This window comes from Leptinotarsa decemlineata, unplaced genomic scaffold (assembly GCF_025532065.1).
Source record: "Leptinotarsa decemlineata unplaced genomic scaffold, Ldec_3_MD MMD2_tig00000026_RagTag_RagTag, whole genome shotgun sequence".
Lineage (NCBI taxonomy): Eukaryota > Metazoa > Arthropoda > Insecta > Coleoptera > Chrysomelidae > Leptinotarsa > Leptinotarsa decemlineata.
This window is the reverse complement of record NW_027412539.1, coordinates 2,894,329-2,913,763: the sequence shown is the minus strand read 5'-3', so window position 1 is coordinate 2,913,763 and position 19,435 is coordinate 2,894,329. Positions and strand designations below refer to the sequence as shown.

General features: G+C 33.3%; 2 protein-coding genes across 5 annotated transcripts in view; both read left to right on the top strand.

Annotated features, from left to right (window-relative positions):
- The window catches only part of prom (prominin), a 455,259-nt gene that overhangs the window by 328,974 nt on the left and 106,850 nt on the right, over nucleotides 1-19,435 (top strand). The gene's annotated exons all lie outside the window — the stretch shown is intronic.
- On the top strand, nucleotides 18,003-19,243 carry LOC141480884 (uncharacterized). The gene is made up of 2 exons (XM_074171612.1): nucleotides 18,003-18,242; nucleotides 18,306-19,243. Exons 1-2 carry the CDS (start codon nucleotides 18,091-18,093, stop codon nucleotides 19,015-19,017), a joined length of 864 nt encoding a protein of 287 aa, XP_074027713.1. The 5' UTR covers nucleotides 18,003-18,090; the 3' UTR covers nucleotides 19,018-19,243.

The window sequence follows — 19,435 nt, the reverse complement described above, 5'->3', positions numbered from 1 at the left end:
ATTATTGAAAACCAGACTATTATCTTTTATAAATAAATTTAAACTTCTTTCTTGTAGACAATTTGGCTTTAGAGAACAAATCTCCACGGTAGATGCTATCCTATACATCACAGAGAAAATACACCTAGCTCTGGAAATAGGAACTCCATGTAAATGCTTATTCATTGATTTAAAAAAAGCATTTGATACTGTCAGCCATAAGCTACTTCTAGAGACACTTGAAAAAATAGGAATAAGAGGTAATTGTTATAAGCTCATGGATAGCTATTTGAATAAAACGACACAGAAAGTGAAAATTGATGATAACTCAAGTAACGCAAAAATCATTGAGTATGGAATACCGCGAGGCACAGTTCTGGGTCCATTGTTATTCAACCTATATGTGAATGAACTGTTCTCAGTTACTAGTAAAGGGTACATCGTAGGATATGCTGAAGACAACGTTATCTTTTATCAGGCTCCAACATGGCAGGAACTGAAAAATACTGATTAAAGAATGGTTCGATATTAAACTATTGACAGTCAACTTCTTCGAAAAAACCCACGTTCTTTCTTTCAGTTGCAACAAATCTGGCATCCTTCCTTTTCGCCACCTAGAAATGAATATTGATGGAAAAATATTGAAATTGAATACTACAACTGTAACAAAATACTTAGGAATATATCTTGACACACACCTTAAATGGGATTATCATATAAAATATGTGACTAAAAAACTCCAAATCATTTTATATAAATTCAAATATTTGAACACTTACTTACCCATAGAAGAAATGAAAGTAATATACTCCTCTCTCGTAGAAAGTCATATCCGATATGGTATTGAAGACTGGGGTGGTGCGTTTAAAACCCAACTCAATCGATTAGAAGTGATACAGAGACGGTTCTTGAAATTAATGCTACAGAAAAGCTCTAGATATAACTCTAATAGCCTCTACAAAGAAATAAAAATCATGGATATAAGGCAATTATTTTACCTTTGTGTGAATATGAAATGCCACTTTCTAAAACATAAAGCTGATTTTTGGGAAAGAAAGTTTTTGGCTTTCTACTACTCCATCTTGATAGTAGATAAGATTTTTTGGTTTTATATATACATGTTCAACCTTCTCCGTCACTTTATACGTTCAATTTATTGTTTTTAACTAATTTTTACTGCCCTGAAGAAGCTTCCTATTAGAAGCGAAAGCTTGGCAAAGTAGAACAGAGATTTGATTTTTATTTTTTGAAGATTATCCACTTTATACATTTGTATTTTTATATATATATATATATATATATATATATATATATATATATATATATATATATATATATATATATATATATATATATATATATATATATATATATATTTGTTCATTGCATATTGGTCAGCCCGGTATATGAACGGGGCGTTGGTCCACCCAGCACTTCCCGAATATATTTAGGTATATACTTTTCGGAATACTCTTCAGTGGTATGATTTTATTAATAGGCCCATCAGAGGGGTAGATTTTTTCTGAAAATAAAAATTTTACATATCCTTTAAACCTTTGTCAGCCCCATGCTGTTGGTCAGCCCATAGTTATACAAATCGCTATATGAAGAGCATCTTGGTCAGCCCTACAATGCTGCCACATCGAAGGGCTGACCAGGAACGCGATCCATTTCAGTGTATCATTGGATTTCATCGTGAAGGTATCAAGTGTTTTTAAAATCCTGGCAAATCCAGTTTTTCAGAGGTATACTATGTGTTAGTTTACCGGAAAAAATATATTAGGGAAAGAAAAAGATGCCGTTACTATTGACTATTTATGTTTCATATAGTTTCTGTATTATGTATGATCGATTACTTGTTTATCACTTTAATGAAATGAATAAAAACACTTTTGTCTAAGTACCACTAGTTGATTTTATGTATACGACCAGTTTCGGGTTTGACCCCGCATTATTAAGTATTTTTTCAATACTTCAAAACAAATCAAAAATCTTTATTTCCGTAGACCTAGGGACGGCATGGAAAAAGTCACATAACTCAGTACAATTACAATGAGGTCACAATCATAAAACAACATAATTATATGATATATTACATAACATTCAGACCATAAAAGGGGTACAAAAATTAAAATTTAAAATTCCAAATCAGACTGAAAAAATTCATCAAGCGAATAAAATACCTTTTCACATAATACTTTCCGAACTTTTTGTTTAGAGAGCTTTACACTAGTTATTTTTTAATGGATATTGGGAGCTTGTTGTACAGTTTTTTTGACATGATATGAGGTCCATTAGTCACCTTCGCTAACTTATGACTAGGAATTAAAATGTTATAGTTTTTTCTCAGGGTGAAGCCTGAAAGAAGATTTGTATCATCTCTGTTCTTAAACTTGGAGCAATTTGATTTAACGTAGATTACGCAATTACAAATACACATGCAAGTAACAGTTAATATATTCAACTTTGCAAATAGTGGTTTACAGGAATCGAGTTTTTTTTAAACAAATTGTTCTAATATTTTTTTTCTGGAAAATTAATAAGTCATTGATTCTATTGCAGTTGCCAAAACAAATAATACAGTAATTGAGGGCAGAGTAAATATATGCATAATAGTAACTTTTAAGAATTTCAATAGACACAAAATTACGCAGATTCCATATAACGAAACAATGTGTCGCTAATTTCTTCAGTATGAAATCAACATGATGATTCCAATTTGGTTGGGAATCAATAAAAACTCCTAAAAATTTTTTATAGTTTACCTGTTCAATATTTTTAATCTCAGACCTAACCAAAACACTACAATCAGTTTCCTGAATTGTAAAGAAAATGGTGTTGGTTTTAAGATTATTCAGAATCAAGCCATTCTTAGAACAATAATTTTGCATGTTGAATACAGCATCATTTGCTCTTACTGACAATGTTTCACATTCCGAACCACTGACAGTAAAAGATGTGTCATCAGCAAATTGTATAGAGCACTGTGGATGATTAATTTTTGAAAGGTCAATAACAAATAGAATAAATAGTGTAGGCCCCAAAACACTACCTTGGGGCACTCCTGTGACAACGTTTCGAAATTCAGAGAAAAATGACACAGTCTGAAGCCTAACTTTAACAACCTGTGTACGACCAGTTGAATAGGTTTCAATCCATTTCAGACTTGGACCACGAACGCCCATGCCAAACAGTTCATCAAGAAGAAGACCATGATGACTGATATCAAACGCTCGTGTCAAGTCGAAAAGAACACTAAGTGAATTTTCATCGTTGTCGAAGTTTGATAATACATGATTATATAGAGAAAGGATGGCATCCTGGGTTGACAAGCCCAATTGAAACCCATAATGGTTGTCAGATACGATATTGTATTTATTTAAAAAGGACACAAGTTTTGATATGATTCTTCAAATATTTTCGAATAGTAATAGTAATAGTAAATAAGTAGTAGTAATAGTAATAGTAAAGCAATACCTCTGTAGTTCGACATTACATGCTTATCGCTTTTTTTATAGACTGGGAGGACCATTGCTTGCTTAAGTCGGGAAGGAAAAATACCTTCAGAGAAAGATAAATTGATTAGATAAATCAGAGGTTCCATTATTTTCAAAGCAGCCTTCATTAAAACATTGCCTGGCAATTCATCAACCCCACTGGAATTTTTCGAACATGCGAATTTAATTATTTCCACGAGTTCAGTTTCATCTATTGGATAGAGGAAAGGACTTTCAGTTTTTACACAACGATTTTCAATGCCACCAGGTGCAGTACTTTTTACTAATGACTCCACTGAATCGACAAAATAACTACTAAATGCTTGAGATATACCGGGACCATCGTCAACAAGTACACCATCGCCAATGTCTTAGATGAATCGTTTATAATAGTATTTTCCTGATGATAGACCAGGCAGCTTCAGATTTATGTTGAGCTTTGAGGAATTGATTATTAAAGTATTGACTTTTTGAGAGCACAATTTTTTGTCTATGATTTTTTAAGAGTTGCTTATATTGACCCAATAAATGTACATTGGTTTGGCTCTTGTTCAAATTATAAATATCTCTGAGTAATATACCTTCTTCAACGATATCCTTAGTAATCCATGGTTTGTGTCTACTTGAATTTTGATTTTGTTCAATTTTTTGAAACTGTTTAGGAAAGGATATATCAAAAGCTTGAAAAAAAACATCATGAAAATGGGAAAATTTAGTATCGAAGTCAAATTCAGTGAAGTATAGAAAATTGCACTTTTCATCCGATAATAAATTTATGAAATGGAGGATATCATGATCATCAATATTTCTCTTCAAAAAATAATGGTATATATCAGCGGCGACGAAATTTATAGGTAAGGTAATACTTGGTAATGGGGTCAAACCCGAAAACGATCATATAAATAAAATCAAATAAAGGTAATTAGACAAAAGTGTTTTTATTCATTTCATTAAAGTTTCAGTATTCCTACGAAATCTGCAATTGTTTGACACGCGTTAACTATTTTGGCGCGAAACTCTTTGAGAACCGTTACGATCTTTGCAATGGTCCTAATGCTATTTTGTTAATTGGCTTGCCAATATTTTGGTATACTTAGAGAATAATTAGAGAATATATAGGTATATGACGATTACAAATAAATATCATAGAATCTACTTGATTTTAAGTAATTCACTATTTTCCAATTCCTAACTCAAATGAAATATTATTTTCCTGTGTTTTCATTTTTAGTTCGAATGGATGTTCCAAATTTGGTATATAGATTTGATGTGAATGTGTGTAGAAAGTAGCAAGTATTAGAATAAATATGATACTTCACGGAAGCTCATCATTTTTTTTATCAAATAGATGTTACAGTTTGTTCAGGACTGTTGTATTAGATATTCATTATGCATGTATTTCTTCAAGCATTACGATATCCATTTATCACTAGTGAATAATGAAATCATTACAGAAAAGCAAGTAGGCAAGTTCGTTGAATATGTCAATTCCATCCACCCGTCAATAAAATTTACCATTGAGAGGAAGGTAAATAGTTCATTAAATTACCTTGACTCAACCATTACAAAAAATAACAATGAACATGAATTTGCAATTTTCCACAAACCACCTTACACGGACATTATCATACATAATTCCTCTACACACTCTTACCAGCATAACGTTGCTGCATTCAATAATATTCTTCATAGACTATTGAATAATTTCCAGAGAGAGCTGAGTTTGACCAAACAAATCAAACAAAAACTACAAAAACAAGCCATGGACCATATCTACCCAAATTCAAGATGCGATAACGTCAGTTATGAGACATTGTCATTTTTGGCTGAACCAACCAATAATATTTTTTTGGAGAAAGACTGCGTAAACTTAGCTCACAGAAATAGTAATAGTCTGAATAATAGTGTAAGTGCATTTATTAAAAACAATAAAGACAAAACATCGGTATCGGATAGATCAGGAGTATATCAGCTGAGTTGTGGCTCTTGCCCAAAACTCTATAATGGCCAAACAGGGAGATTATTTTCCAAAGAATTAAAAGCTTAGATGTAATTTTGTGAATAGAAAGACCAATTTCACATTTGCAAACCACCTTTTAGCAGAAGTACATGAGTTCAGTCATGAATATGACATGTTATATTTAGAAGAGAAGAGTTTGAAATTCAATCTTCTAAAATGTCAAGCAATCAATAGATTCAAGAATTCGGGTAAATAACTAAATGATCAATTAGAATTGAATAACCGTTACTGAATATTTTTCAAATGTGGGGACTGGAACATAAGCTCAGGTCATTTAATCCATTACAAACTCAAGTACTTGAAATGTAGGTACTTTATATTTTAAAATTAGGTATACCAAGCATTAAATTTGTAAAATATAGTAGATAAAGATACGCCCGAAGAAGCCATTGTATGGCGAAACACGTGTCGCGTTTTTATAAAACTGTTTAGTGGAACATTTTTGGCTGTGAGTTTTAGAAAGTATTTTGAAGTGTTTTGTGTGAGAAACTTTGCCAAAAATCCGACAGATATAATTCAACGCGACAAAAGTTGTTTTCTGTTAGGAACTTGACAATAGAAATAATTGTTGTATACGTTTTTGTGAGAGATTATATCAATTAATCTAAAAAGTCGTTCACTTATACTTCAAGGTCCTTTTTCACAGTAAATTAGAAATCAACCCTGAAAAATCATCGTTGAATTCCTGATAAAATCACTTATCCATATATTTTGAAGAGGAGTGTGTACGCATCTTAGCGATACCTTTTATTATTTCACAAAAATTAGGTGTTTCTGGAAATTCGCATTACTGTCTTATGGAGATATTGAACGTGGCAACTTTTGAAAAAAAATCCCTATATGCAATCATCTATTTATATTTTGAGCTGTTTTGGAATCATCCGTATCTCTGAGTATAGGTTGGAAATGAGTCAAATCACTTTTCAGTATCGTCCTTCCATTTTTTATTTTTATCATTCATTTTTGGATCCATTTTCAACCCGTTTGATATCTTGATAGAGTTTTTCAACACACTGATCTCATTCCAGATCATCAGACACGCACAGTTTTGAAAACAATGAAACCTTCTCAAAAACAAACTTGGTCTAAGGAGCAAAACGAAATATAGTCAAAAAGTTTTTCGCTCCGAAAAGTGCTAGAATTGAATTAGTTTTTGTTTGTATCTAAAATATAAGGAAAAGAAATATTCATCATTATTAAAAAATAGAAACAGGGCTGCAATCAAAGAATACGTTTACTGTTGTTATAGAAAGAAGAAATAATGTTAATAATTTTCATTTGATATTTTTTTACCCATGTTATAGTTTCATTTCATTAGAAATTATGTTATTTTTTCATACTACGTGTTTATTAGTTTACCGAACAATTTTTGTCAGCAGTTCTCAAATTGAAGAATAATAGTCCATTCAAATAAATGTTTATTCAACCTGATCAAATTTTTTCTGTGCTGAAATATTCCAAGTCTTTTTTATTTTGATTGAAATGTCTGCTGCAGGTTATAATCGATGATGATATGACGTATTCATCGTCATGAACAGTCAACATAATAAAAAAACATTGGTTTAATCTCCACTTCATTATGTTCAATCTGAACAACATCATACCTCCAAAAACTGAAAGGGAGTTTTCGAAAAAACTACTGCTAAGAAAAAGAGAATTGAAACTTATTACTAATATCTGTTTCACAAATTATATCTTACCTTATGCTAGTCACTCAGAATTTCGTTTCGTCATAGAAAACATACTTAGTGCGATTTTTACCCAATTTTTGAACTAAATTATATATCGGAAATCCGTAGTGCTGCTGCGGATTTTTATATAGAATTTATTGAAACTGTAGACATTCTGGATATTCACTATTCATTTCTCAATAAATTCATTACCAGATCATTCATCACATTTTAGATTTTTCGTTTGTGAAAAAAATGTCATTTCTCATCTACTCATTTCTACTCAGTCACACTTCGATTATTTTTGTGCAGTCAGGTTTTCAAATCTACAATTTCAAAGTCAAATCCGAAGTTTCCTGCTTAATGTCTAAAATTGATTTACACAACGCGATTTCTGTTGAGGCGTCCATGCCAAATAATTAGAATTTGAAAATCTACATTTGAAAATACAAACAGGAAACGGTTTAAAATATGTCTGTCGCACTCCTACGAACGACAACCCTCAGAAGTATAAACTTGTACTAGCTATAGATTAACGAGGTCTTACATTTTAACGTGTGATTCCGAACACTATATTGATATTTTCAACTTATAACATATTCAAATTTTTGTATCTAAGATAGTGCTGAGGTTAAAATTGCTTCGACAAGCTAAATGGAATAACGCACTGTTAGTAATTATTTTATTATTATCCTAACTAGAACGGAAACAGTACACTTCCGTACTCGACACCGTTATCCGAAAAAGCTGATTTCGGGTAAGTAGTCAAATATGGGAAAGTATGAATTCAGATCAAGCATTTTTCTACAAGTGAATATGTTACGAAGCTCTAATAGAACTTTTATATGCAAAACAATTCCTGATCTAAATTGCTTGTATAGATATAGGGTGATGCACGCACACGAACCCTTGTACAAAAAACATACAAAACAGGAACTTTTTCATAAAATTCTACATCTCTCAAAAAATTTTCCATCTCTATTATCGAATTTCTGCACCACGACAATCTAGTTAAAATCATGAAATGCAAGTGCAGCGTTGCCCGATTGTGGGCTGACCAACATGCTATCCATTGAAAGTGTTCGTATAAACCTGGGCTCACAAAGACACTATTCACATCAGGTGTATACAATTACACAGCCACGCCTCCTGGCGAAGTTTTGTGAAAGTAGGTGGTGTATCAGCTATGTGTATATGGTGTAATGGTCGGCCCAACCGAAAATTTGCTAAACGTCATTTCACATGATAACATGTCCAAAAAACACTATATACAGTGGGAAACGTTGGTGAGCCCGAAACCGGGACGACCGACGTTTCCGAGGGCTGACCAGAGTTCACATCGTATATTCTACGGGCTGACAAATGACCGTTTACATATATATATATATATATATATATATATATATATATATATATATATATATATATATATATATATATATATATATATATATATACAAATGGTCGCTGTTCCTCCCGTATATTCTCATTAGTGTATTCCAAAGGTGCCTTCGATTTGATTGCTGCGTGCAAAGTGAGACCCGGAGATGTCACAACATAGCGCTCTCCTCTCTTTTTCGGTGACTTTGTTAGTATATGAGTTCACGAATTCTGAAATACTTACGTTAGTATGAAATAGTCTGGGCTTTAAGTTTAGATTCGTGTTGAATGGACATACTTTTTGTAAAATTAAGTGGTTAGGCTCATTCGATCCGGAATATTGTCTAGATCATTGTGAAAAAAAGGAAATTAGTTCATAAAAAATTCTAAAAAAGTCATAAACAATTAAAAACCCTAGAAAGCAGTGTTCGGTTTTGTTGGTTATAGTTCGTGAACTATAAATACTTTTGAATTTTGAAAAAGAGGTCTTTGAAGAGGAGGAAATTTACTAAAAAAGAGTTCCGACTCCCGAAACGGTATCTCCATTATTTATAATTTTAATTTAACGCTGAAAATAGCTGTCCGCGTGCCATTTTTAGGTTGCGCACATGGCCTCTAAGCGAGTACGTAACTTGAAAATATTTTTTTGGGGTACTTAAAGTGAATAGAAAAATTTTAAAAATTGATGATATGATCTAGACACCATAGAGAACTGATTCTAGTTAGAATTATTCATTGAAGTTGATTTTTCAATAATCTAGACAATTGTTAATTAACAAAATTTTGTAAAACCTTCTTTATCGTTCAAAGTGAAATAAATATTTGAATAATTACCGTAAAATTTTTTCGCTTCATGGAGCCCTTCCTAAATACAAAACAAGATTGCATGATGAAAGTTCTGAAAATTTCAATACTTCGTTTATAATAATTTTTAAACTAAACAAAAGGAAAAAAAACACAATAATGTTGTAAAAAATTTATCTCCATTTGTTTATAATTTTTTTATAAACAAATAGACTACTTCAATATTTAAAAACTTTTTTTACAACTTGATAGAGAACTGTCAATAATTATGATATAAAATAAAAATCTCAATGATATTATTTAATTGTTACTAATCGTTTTTTTATATATCTACTGTTTAAATTATTAGTTAGGACATTTTTTTCTTTTCTGAAATCATAATTAACAGTTCTCTACAAAATAACAGAATAGAATTCATTAACAATTCCATCGTTTATCAACTTAACTATTTGTTATGAACAAATTCTACTCTTAGGTCATTTTTTTTTAAGTTATAAAAATTACAAAAACAACCACGAGCATAAAAATGCCATAAACAATTTTTTCCATTATTTATTCAATTTTGAAAATATACTTGCTTTTAACTATTAGACATACGACAATGAACATTCAGATAATTTTTATAGATAATTGAATTAACTTTCAAATGTCATCGTGCATATATTCTTTATTTATTGTTGATTTGTTGTTTTAGGCATTTGTTTCTGAAAATTAACGATTTTCTCGAGTTTTTTCAACTTTTCAGCTTTACAACTCAGTAAATAATGCGAATTCGGATATTGAACTTCAGAGCAATTTTGTTAAAGTATAAATTATCTTACAGTTGCAGTTGGTTATTTGTCTATTTGTTCATTTTTTCATAAGCTATTGGTGAATTTCGCTAAATTTTGGGAATTATTATATTCCAACCTAATTGCTTATTTCTATTTCACTGAATTCTAGTTTGTAATTGAAAAAATGCTTTAGACATGCAACAATTTCATTAAAAATATAAGGACACGAGGTAAGAATAATATTGTTGAGTAGATATGATATTTATATAACTGAAAGCAGTTTATTCCTTTCAAATATAAAATTTTAATCGTAATATTACAATTAGCGGCGATAATATTCGTTATTATTATATCAAAAATGATAAAGCAGTCAATTTATTTTATTAATTTCGTCTTTTCCTTCGTTTTTTGGGTGGGAAGTTTTTGAAGTATGTACTTGCAATATCTAGGTTTGGAAGTGAACGTGCTATTCTTTTTTCTTTGTTACTCGAGAGATTTTCGATTTTTTGCACTTCTTTCTCTTCTGCTTCATCTTCTCCTTCTTGATCTCTAGATTCTTCTATCTCTTCTTCTTCTTCTCATGTCTCATCTGGCTCCGTGTTTTCTTCAGATTCGGAGTCTGAATCTGCTCCGAACATTCCGTTATTAATTTTTGATGAGCTGACTTCTTTCTATTTTGTTGATCAGTGACCATGCCGTATTCGAAATCCTCATCTCCTTCATCAGAGTCATTATTTTCATCTTCATCTCGATAACAAAATTGGTCTGAAGTTCAATATCCGAATTCGCATTATTTACTGAGCTGTGAGCCTGAAAATTTGTATAAACCCGAGGAAATTTTTATAAACAAATGCCCAAAACAACAAATTAACAATTACTAAAAGATATATGCAAGATGACATTTGAACGATAATTTGATTATCTACAAAAATGATTTGAATGTTTATTGTCTTATCTCTAATAGTTCGAAAGTTATATAAGCATTAAAGTCAACAAATGGATCAGCTGGTGCAACTTTTGCAGCACATGTATTTTCAAAATTGAATAAATAATGGAAAAAAAAATTTCTTCGATATTTTTATGCTCTTGGTTGTTGCGAATTTGTTTATAACAAATTATTGAGTGAATAAACAATGAAATTGTTAATGGATTTTTTTTGTTATTTTGTAGAGAACTGTTATTTATGATTTTAGAAAAAAAAATTTCTCAACTAATACAGTAGACATATAAAAAAAACGATTGAAAACAATTAATATTATTATTAAGAATTTTTTTTCAAATCATAATTGACAGTTTTCTATAAAGTTGATTTTTTTTTAAATATTGAAATAGTTCATTTCTTTATAAAAGATTTATAAACAAATTATTTGTTTCAGTTTATAAATGTCTTTTATCGACATAAAAACGATTAAATAATGATAAATAGGGAAGAAAAATGTTCACAACATTATTGTGTTTTTTTTTTACTTTAAAAAATTATTATTAAGGAAGTATCAGAATTTTATCATGCAATCTTCTTTTGTATGTATCTAAGAAGGGCTCCACGAGGCGAAATAATTTCGCGGTAATTATTTAAATATTTATTTTACTTTGAACGATAAAGAAAGTTTTAGAAAATCTTGTTAATTAACAATTGTCTAAATTATTGAAAAATTTACCTCAATGAAAAATTCCAACAGGAATCAGATCTCTATGGTGTTTAGATTATATCATAAATTTTTAAAATTTCTATATTTACTTTAAGTACCTCAAAAAAAGTATTTTCAAGTTACGTACTCGCTTAGAGGTCATGTGCGCAACCTGAAAATGGCACGCGGACAGCTATTTTCAGCGTTAAATTGAAATTATAAATAATGGAAGTAGTTGTTTACAGCTGATTCTCGGCCTCCCCCCACCACTATGACGTATTAATTGCTTTTTTTATTGGTTGTTGTTTGGTGAAGTTTTTTTTGTTGTGCAGTGAAGTCAAGGCGTTGTGACCTTGAAGTGTCTGGTGCATGGATCGTTCAGATTTTTTTTTCATATGAGATTTTGTGTGTTTATGTGTGTGTGTGTGTGTAGGAGAATGCACGGTACAGGGTTTCATCATGTGCTTGTTTGTCTATGTACAAACATACGTCTGCATACTTCGAAGATCCTCCAAGTAATAAATGCTCCATCGGTGTTAGGGCACCAAGTTAGTAGTGGAGTGACGTCACAGCAATAACCGTTCAACGGCTAGAGAGCGACATGTTCACTCCACGACGTGTGGCAGAGTAATGCGTATTCATCGGTCTGCCCTCACCTCTCCCGAAGCGATGAAGGTTCGCTCTAGCCCCGCTATCGATGGTGACACAACGGCAGCCGAGGACCGTTTGCCTAGCGTCTACCCTCTCCGAGACCGCAACGACCACTGCTTGCTCGTATATCGACATCTGTTATCGCATTCAGTTGGGAGGTAATCTTGGCGCATGTAGTTGAGAAGTGGGGTTGGCTATGACGTCTTGACGGGTCCTATCAGAGTGTATTTAAGAAGCGTACGAGTGTTGGCTATGTCAGTTTACATCAAGTGAGTTAGTGAGAACTATTATATAAAATGTATTCCTGTGACTGTGGTAAATCTTTCACTCGTAGTGATAATCTTCGTCGGCATCAGCTCCAGAGTTGCCAAGGAGGGCCTGCAGTGAAACGGGTGAGAGTGGATAATGCAACACCTATGTATACGTGCAATTGTTGTAATGTGACAATTCCTATGAGCCAAGTGAATTCTCACCGAAGAACCATGAGTCATAAAAATAATGCATGTGTTCAATTGTCTGACGGTGTTCAAATTATAACGAATGCATTCAATTGCCGCATTGCTACATACAGGGTGGAGAGTTCGATTGTAACCAGTGACTACATGTCATTTTTCAATAAGATTAGGCAGAAGGTCATTGAATTACTGGAATCAGCCATCAGGATCCATAAAAGCATCAAGGTGAATATGGAAGTTTTTGGGAATTATATTCTTCAGACTGATGATTCGAGGGACACCAAGTCATTTAATTCCCAAAATAAAATAGTGGACCAATCTTCAGATTTGAATGCTGTTTTTGATGGATTCCGTGATGTAATTGTGGCTCAAACGACTGAGTTCCAGGATCGTGACTCAGGTATTTATTTTTTAAAAATTTCAATAAGATTGAATAGTAATATTTTTTTTTTTATAATTCAGGTTGGACTTGTGAAAAAATATTGTTTCTCGAGGTCAACATTAATAAATACAGTCCACTGGAAGGACGTTCATATGTGGAGCTGCCTCAATGTATTCAATGGAAGAAAGCTGTTGTGAATGTTCGTAATGAAGATCAATATTGTTTTGCTTGGGCTATAACATCAGCATTATATCCTGCAGATAGTCGAGTGTCCGAACTTACGTCATATCCACATTTTTCCACTGTTTTAGATGTCACAGGTATGGATTTTCCGGTTAAAGTTAATAATAAGAGTATCGAAATATTCGAAGATAGGAATGATATTTCAATTAATGTTTACGGTTTAGAGAGTACATTTGAGAAGGGTAAAATGAAGTATGAAGTGATTGGTCCATTGCGATACTCACAGAGAAGACTCCGGAGACATGTCAATTTGTTGTTTATAACTGATGACTCGGTAATGGTCACTATTGTTGGATCAAAGATCTTTCAAGATTAGTTTCTAATCAACTATCAGCTCATAGACAGAAAAAATATTTTTGTGACGGATGTTTGATATATTTTTCTGATGAGAGATTGCTTTTACGTCATAATATGTATGATTGTAATCACATTAGTACCACAACACCAACTACTAATTTAAAGATCAATAAATATGGTAGAATGGTTGCGGAAAATAAACTAATGTTTGAAAACTTTGAGAGGCAAATGAGGGTGCCATTTGTAGTGTATGCTGATTTTGAATCAGTGCTTAAACCGATTCATGTGAATGAGCCAAATCCTGAAAGTTCATACACGATTAAAACATTCAAACATGCCCCATATTCATTTGCTTATTTGATAAAGTGTTCATATAATGATGATTTGTCAAAATTTGTTACATATAGGGGTGTAGATGCAGCTCAGAAATTTGTGAGTAGCATTGAAGATGATTTGAAAGAGATACATGAAAATCATCTCAGAAACCCTAAACCGATGGATACACAAACTGACGAAGAAGAAGAACAGTTTGCTGCAGCCAGAACTTGTGGTATATGTAATAAAGCATTTACTGATGGTGAAGTCAAAGTAAGAGATCATTGTCATGTCACAGGAAAGAAAAGATCACATGCCGCTCACTCGAAATGTAATTTAAATTTCAAAATACCAAACTTCATACCTATCATTTTTCATAATTTAAGTGGTTATGATTGTCATTTATTCATAAAAGAATTGTATAGGAATAAAGAGAAAGTTGATGTTATCCCGCAAACTAAAGAGAAATATATATCTTTCACGAAGCATCTCTTCACACACAGCTATACCGATAAAGATGGTGTGGTTAGGAAGAATTATCTCAAAATGAGATTTATCGATAGTTATAAATTTATGACTAATTCGTTGGAGAAGTTGGGTGCAAACTTGACCTCCGATCAATGTTTGGAGATGCACAAACATTTCCCACAAATTGAGAAATTCAATTTGATGAGACAGAAAGGTGTATTTCCATATAGTTTTGTTGATGACATTGACAAATTGAATTATCCATTACTTCCGACAAAAAATCAGTTTTATGACACACTCAATTGTGAACATATATCGGAAACTGATTATGATAGGGCTAGAAATGTTTGGAATTTATTCGAGTGTCAGAATTTGGGGGAATACTCTGATTTGTATTTGAAGTCGGATGTATTGCTACTATGTGATATTTTTGAAAACTTCCGCACCACAAGTTTAGAGATATATAACTTAGATCCGGCACAATATTATACTGCACCTGGATTATCATGGGATGCCATGTTGAAGTTCACTAATGTTGAATTGGAATTACTAACTGACATTGATATGATTCACTTTTTTCAAAAAGGTATACGAGGTGGAATTAGTCAATGTAGCGAGAGGAAACATATAGCAAATAATAGATTTTTACCCAATTATAATCCCAATGAACCTTCCACATTCATTACATATTTAGATGCAACAAATCTATACGGTCACAGTATGTCACAACCTCTACCAACAAGTGAATTTACATGGTTGACACCAAATGAAATTCTTAATCTTGATGTGATGGATGTGAGTACTGATAGTCCGTATGGGTATGTATTTGAAGTGGACATTCATTATCCACAAGAGTTGCATGATAAACATTCTGACCTTCCATTTTTAGTCGAAAAAATACACAATACACACCTCGTACACAATCGAAAATTCCCAAATTAATTCCAAATTTGAATGATAAAAGAAAATATATTGTTCATTATAGGAATCTACAGCAAGCTGTCAAAAATGGATTGATTGTAATGAATACACATAGAGTATTGAAATTCAAACAATCATGCTGGATGAAACCCTATATAGATCTTAATACTGAAATGCGTAATAGGTCTAACAACAAATCTGTTAAAGATTTCTATAAACTAATGAATAATGCGGTGTATGGAAAGACAATGGAGAATGTAGATAATCGAATTGATGTTAGACTCGTTACACATTGGGAAAATATAAAGAAAAATATAGGTGCCAGCACTCTCATAGCCAAACCAAATTTCAAAAATTGTTCAATTTTCACTGATAATTTCGTTGCCATTCAATTGGGTAGAGTGAAGGTTCATTACGATAAACCATTATATTTGGGATTTTCCATATTAGAATTATCTAAAACAGTCATGTATGACTTTTTCTATGGATGCATCAAACAACACTTTGATGAAAATGTCTCTTTACTTTACACAGATACCGACTCGCTCATTCTTAAAGTAAACACAGAAAATTTTTATGAATTCATAAAAACTAACATAAGTAGATTTGATACATCCAATTACAGTATAGTTAACCAATTCAATATTCCAGTAACAAGTTCAGTCTTGGGTAACTTCAAAGATGAATTTCCAAATGATCCAATCATGAGTTTTTATGGTACAGGTGCTAAAGCATATTATGTGAAATCTGTTGATGGTGAATTTAAGAAAGCCAAAGGGGTTAAACGATCTGTAATAAAGAATGAATTGACATGCGAAGATTATCAAAAAATCGTCGAACAAGGTGGTATGATATTCAGAAAGATGAATTCATTTAGAAGCGTGTTACATGATATGTATACTGAATTAAAAAATAAAGTTGCATTATCATATCACGACGATAAACGATTTATCATTCCGAATACTACCCACACTCTTCCTTGGGGTCATAATGATATTGAATTTTATGAAAACGATCCAAATGAGAACATTCGTTGGATAAGTAATATTATTCAACAATCACAATCTCAGGAGACTCCATTGGATCAATTGATTAATTTATTATCTGCCGAGATCAATGATTGAAATATCATTCAATATCTTCAAAACCGGAAAATTCAATATTGATATTTATGTAGCCATTTATAATTAATAATATATGATAGAAGTAATGTGATATTAATGTATTATGTATGTATGTATATGTATTACTGTAATGAATATAAAATGATTAAAATTTTATTTGTATTATTTCTATTTCCCTAATCAATTACTGCAATATATAGTATAATGTAAATGACAGAAATATCAGTTTGAAGAGAATCATCGTAGAGTGCACAATGTCTAAAACAATCGATAAGTTTGGTAGAAAAAGAAAATGGGGTGGTAATGTCATTCGAGGTCCTCCTGGGAATGGTTTTAAATTAACAAAAGATGGTCATTATGACATGCAAAGGAAAATATTGAAAAATACAAGTGAACCAATTGACAAGAGTGATTGTGTAACTGTATCATATCTTGAGGGGGAAATTAATGGAGCAAAGGAAGTTATACTTCTAGCCCTACAAGCTGCAATACAATCCACAATAGGCAATATTGCTCGGGACGCCCGGCAAGCATTTGACGATAAAATTGCAGAGGCTCGGATAACTTTCACTCGTAAATTTGACAAACTTACAAGTGATGTAGACATAAAAATGTCTGACATAACAGCGTCTACAAATAAAAAATTTGATGCTATGTCAAACATAACAGGGACTACAATGAAAAAGTATGATGTACTGGAACAGAGAGTTGAAGTATTGGAGAAAAACCATAAAGAAGTTTTGGAGAGAAACTATAAAGTCAGGCCATCATCATCAGGTGGACTGGGATATCCAGGACTGAACATTAATCCAAATCATAGAATAATACAACCAAAACCAAAATCAACTGATGATGTATTAATGGAACCAACATGGTGAATGTATTCCCTCGTTAGGTTAGGTTAATAGTTACGTTAGGTTAGCTGCATAGTTACGTTAGGTTAGGTGTTAGGTTAGTATTCCCTCGTTAGGTTAGGTTAATAGTTACTGTAGGTTAGGTTAGGTTAGGTTAGGTTAGGTTAGGTTAGGTTAGGTTAGGTTAGGTTAGGTGTTCGGTTGCATAGCGGTAGGTTAGAGTACTAGGTTAGGTTACGTTAATACATACGATAGGTTAGGTGTTCGGTTGCATAGCGGTAGGTTAGCGTACTAGGTTAGGTTACGTTAATACGTTAATACGTTAGGTTAGGTGTTCGGTTGCATATTATGTTACGAACGCGCGCGCGAAGAGGGCGTAGATGTCTCTCCAGATGTCCCGCCTACCTGGGGCCGGAGGCCCCACCCACCTGGGCGGAGCCCAGGCAGTGGGCGTGGCCCGTTAGGGCCACGCCCCCCCCCCCCCCCCCCCCCGTCGCCACCAACTTTTCGGATACCCCGCCCCTTTCCGAAGCCCCGCCCCCTTTCCGAAGCCCCGCCCCTCCCCTCCCCGAAGCCCCGCTCCCCCGACTCCCAACATTTGCGCATGTACACCCCTACCCTCATCGCGCATGTGCGCTCCCACCATTTTCCCACCGCTCACGCATCGAAGTCGATACCCTCCGGAGAGCACTCCACAACATTCAGTTCGAGAAGTCATCTCATCGAGAGCAGTCCACTCCACAACAAGGCAGTACGTTCCAACGACCAACTTGATATTTGAGTAAGTACATTAGGAATGTTATTTTTTATATCAACTAACTTTGTATTATTTCTTCTTTTTCAGAATGGCAACCAATACACAGGAGGTGAATAATGCTGTGGCGTCTATTCTGCCGGTGTCCGCTGACCAGGAGGAGGCAGCATCTTCGAGAGCGGTGACGGTTGACCAGCCAACCACTTCGCGTTCGCGAGTTAGGTGCAGATCTTCTAGCCCTGACTTATTCGAGGAGGAGGAGGAAGTCAGGGCTGTGAAGAAGGTTTGCCAACGACCTGCAGCAAAGGTTGGTCCTATTTCAAAGTACCGAGCTACTTGCAATAGGACTAATCCTTATGCAGGTAGTTTTTCGACCTCTCGTAAGAGGGCCTCCACACCAGCAGCAGCACCAGCAGCAGTGGAAATTCCGAGGAGTCCTTCTCCGGAGTTGGTGATATTGTCGCCGTTGGTGACGCGACTACCACCGCTGCCAGCGACACCGGCGGATCCTGAGGTGTTGGTGCCACAGCCTATCGGAGAGGTTAGTGAAAAGATGAGTGTTTTTCTGCAGAGATGCAAGAAAGCAGAACGAGCTGCCCGATCTAGCGAGGCCGCGTTGGTTACCATGAAGCGACAAATGGCTGAAATGGATAACCGACGGAGGGAACTCCAAAAGGAAATGGCCGAAATAGATCGGAAGTATGCATCTCTGCAGGAAAGGTGTAAAGCAGAGACCTCTTCGATAAAGCTGTACAAAAAAATAGTGACAGTTATGGACACTCTTTTTGTAGATGAAGTGTAAATATAATATTAGTTTTAGGTTAGTTAGGAGTATTTAATTATGGTAGTTTTAAGTTTATATTTGTTAAGTTTATATTGAATAAAGGAAAAGGAAGTGAAATAAAGGGTGTACACTGTTTTTTGGTTTGGTACACATTGAACAATGCGATGGTTGGAGCATTTTTCTTCACTTCCTCTTATTATTATTATTATTTTTTTTATTTCAATTCCAAGTTCTTCTAGACAAATACCTCACATCAATTTTTGTGTTCTCTAATCACTTGTAAATAATTTCATGTGAAGAAAATTTAAAAAATAAAAAATAGACATGTTTCATAGTGAAATCGACAAGTATATTTCATTTGTATTTTATCCATTCAAGTATCTCTTTCATTGAATATGTCTTATGTCACTTTGCAATTTACCCCTACTCATTGAAT

Excerpts from the sequence above, each read along its gene's own strand:
- LOC141480884 (XM_074171612.1), top strand. The coding sequence starts at position 18,091 with ATGTGCGCTCCCACCATTTTCCCACCGCTCACGCATCGAAGTCGATAC. Across the intron at positions 18,243-18,305 it reads ACGACCAACTTGATATTTGA|AATGGCAACCAATACACAGG; the intron begins GTAAGTACATTA and ends CTTCTTTTTCAG.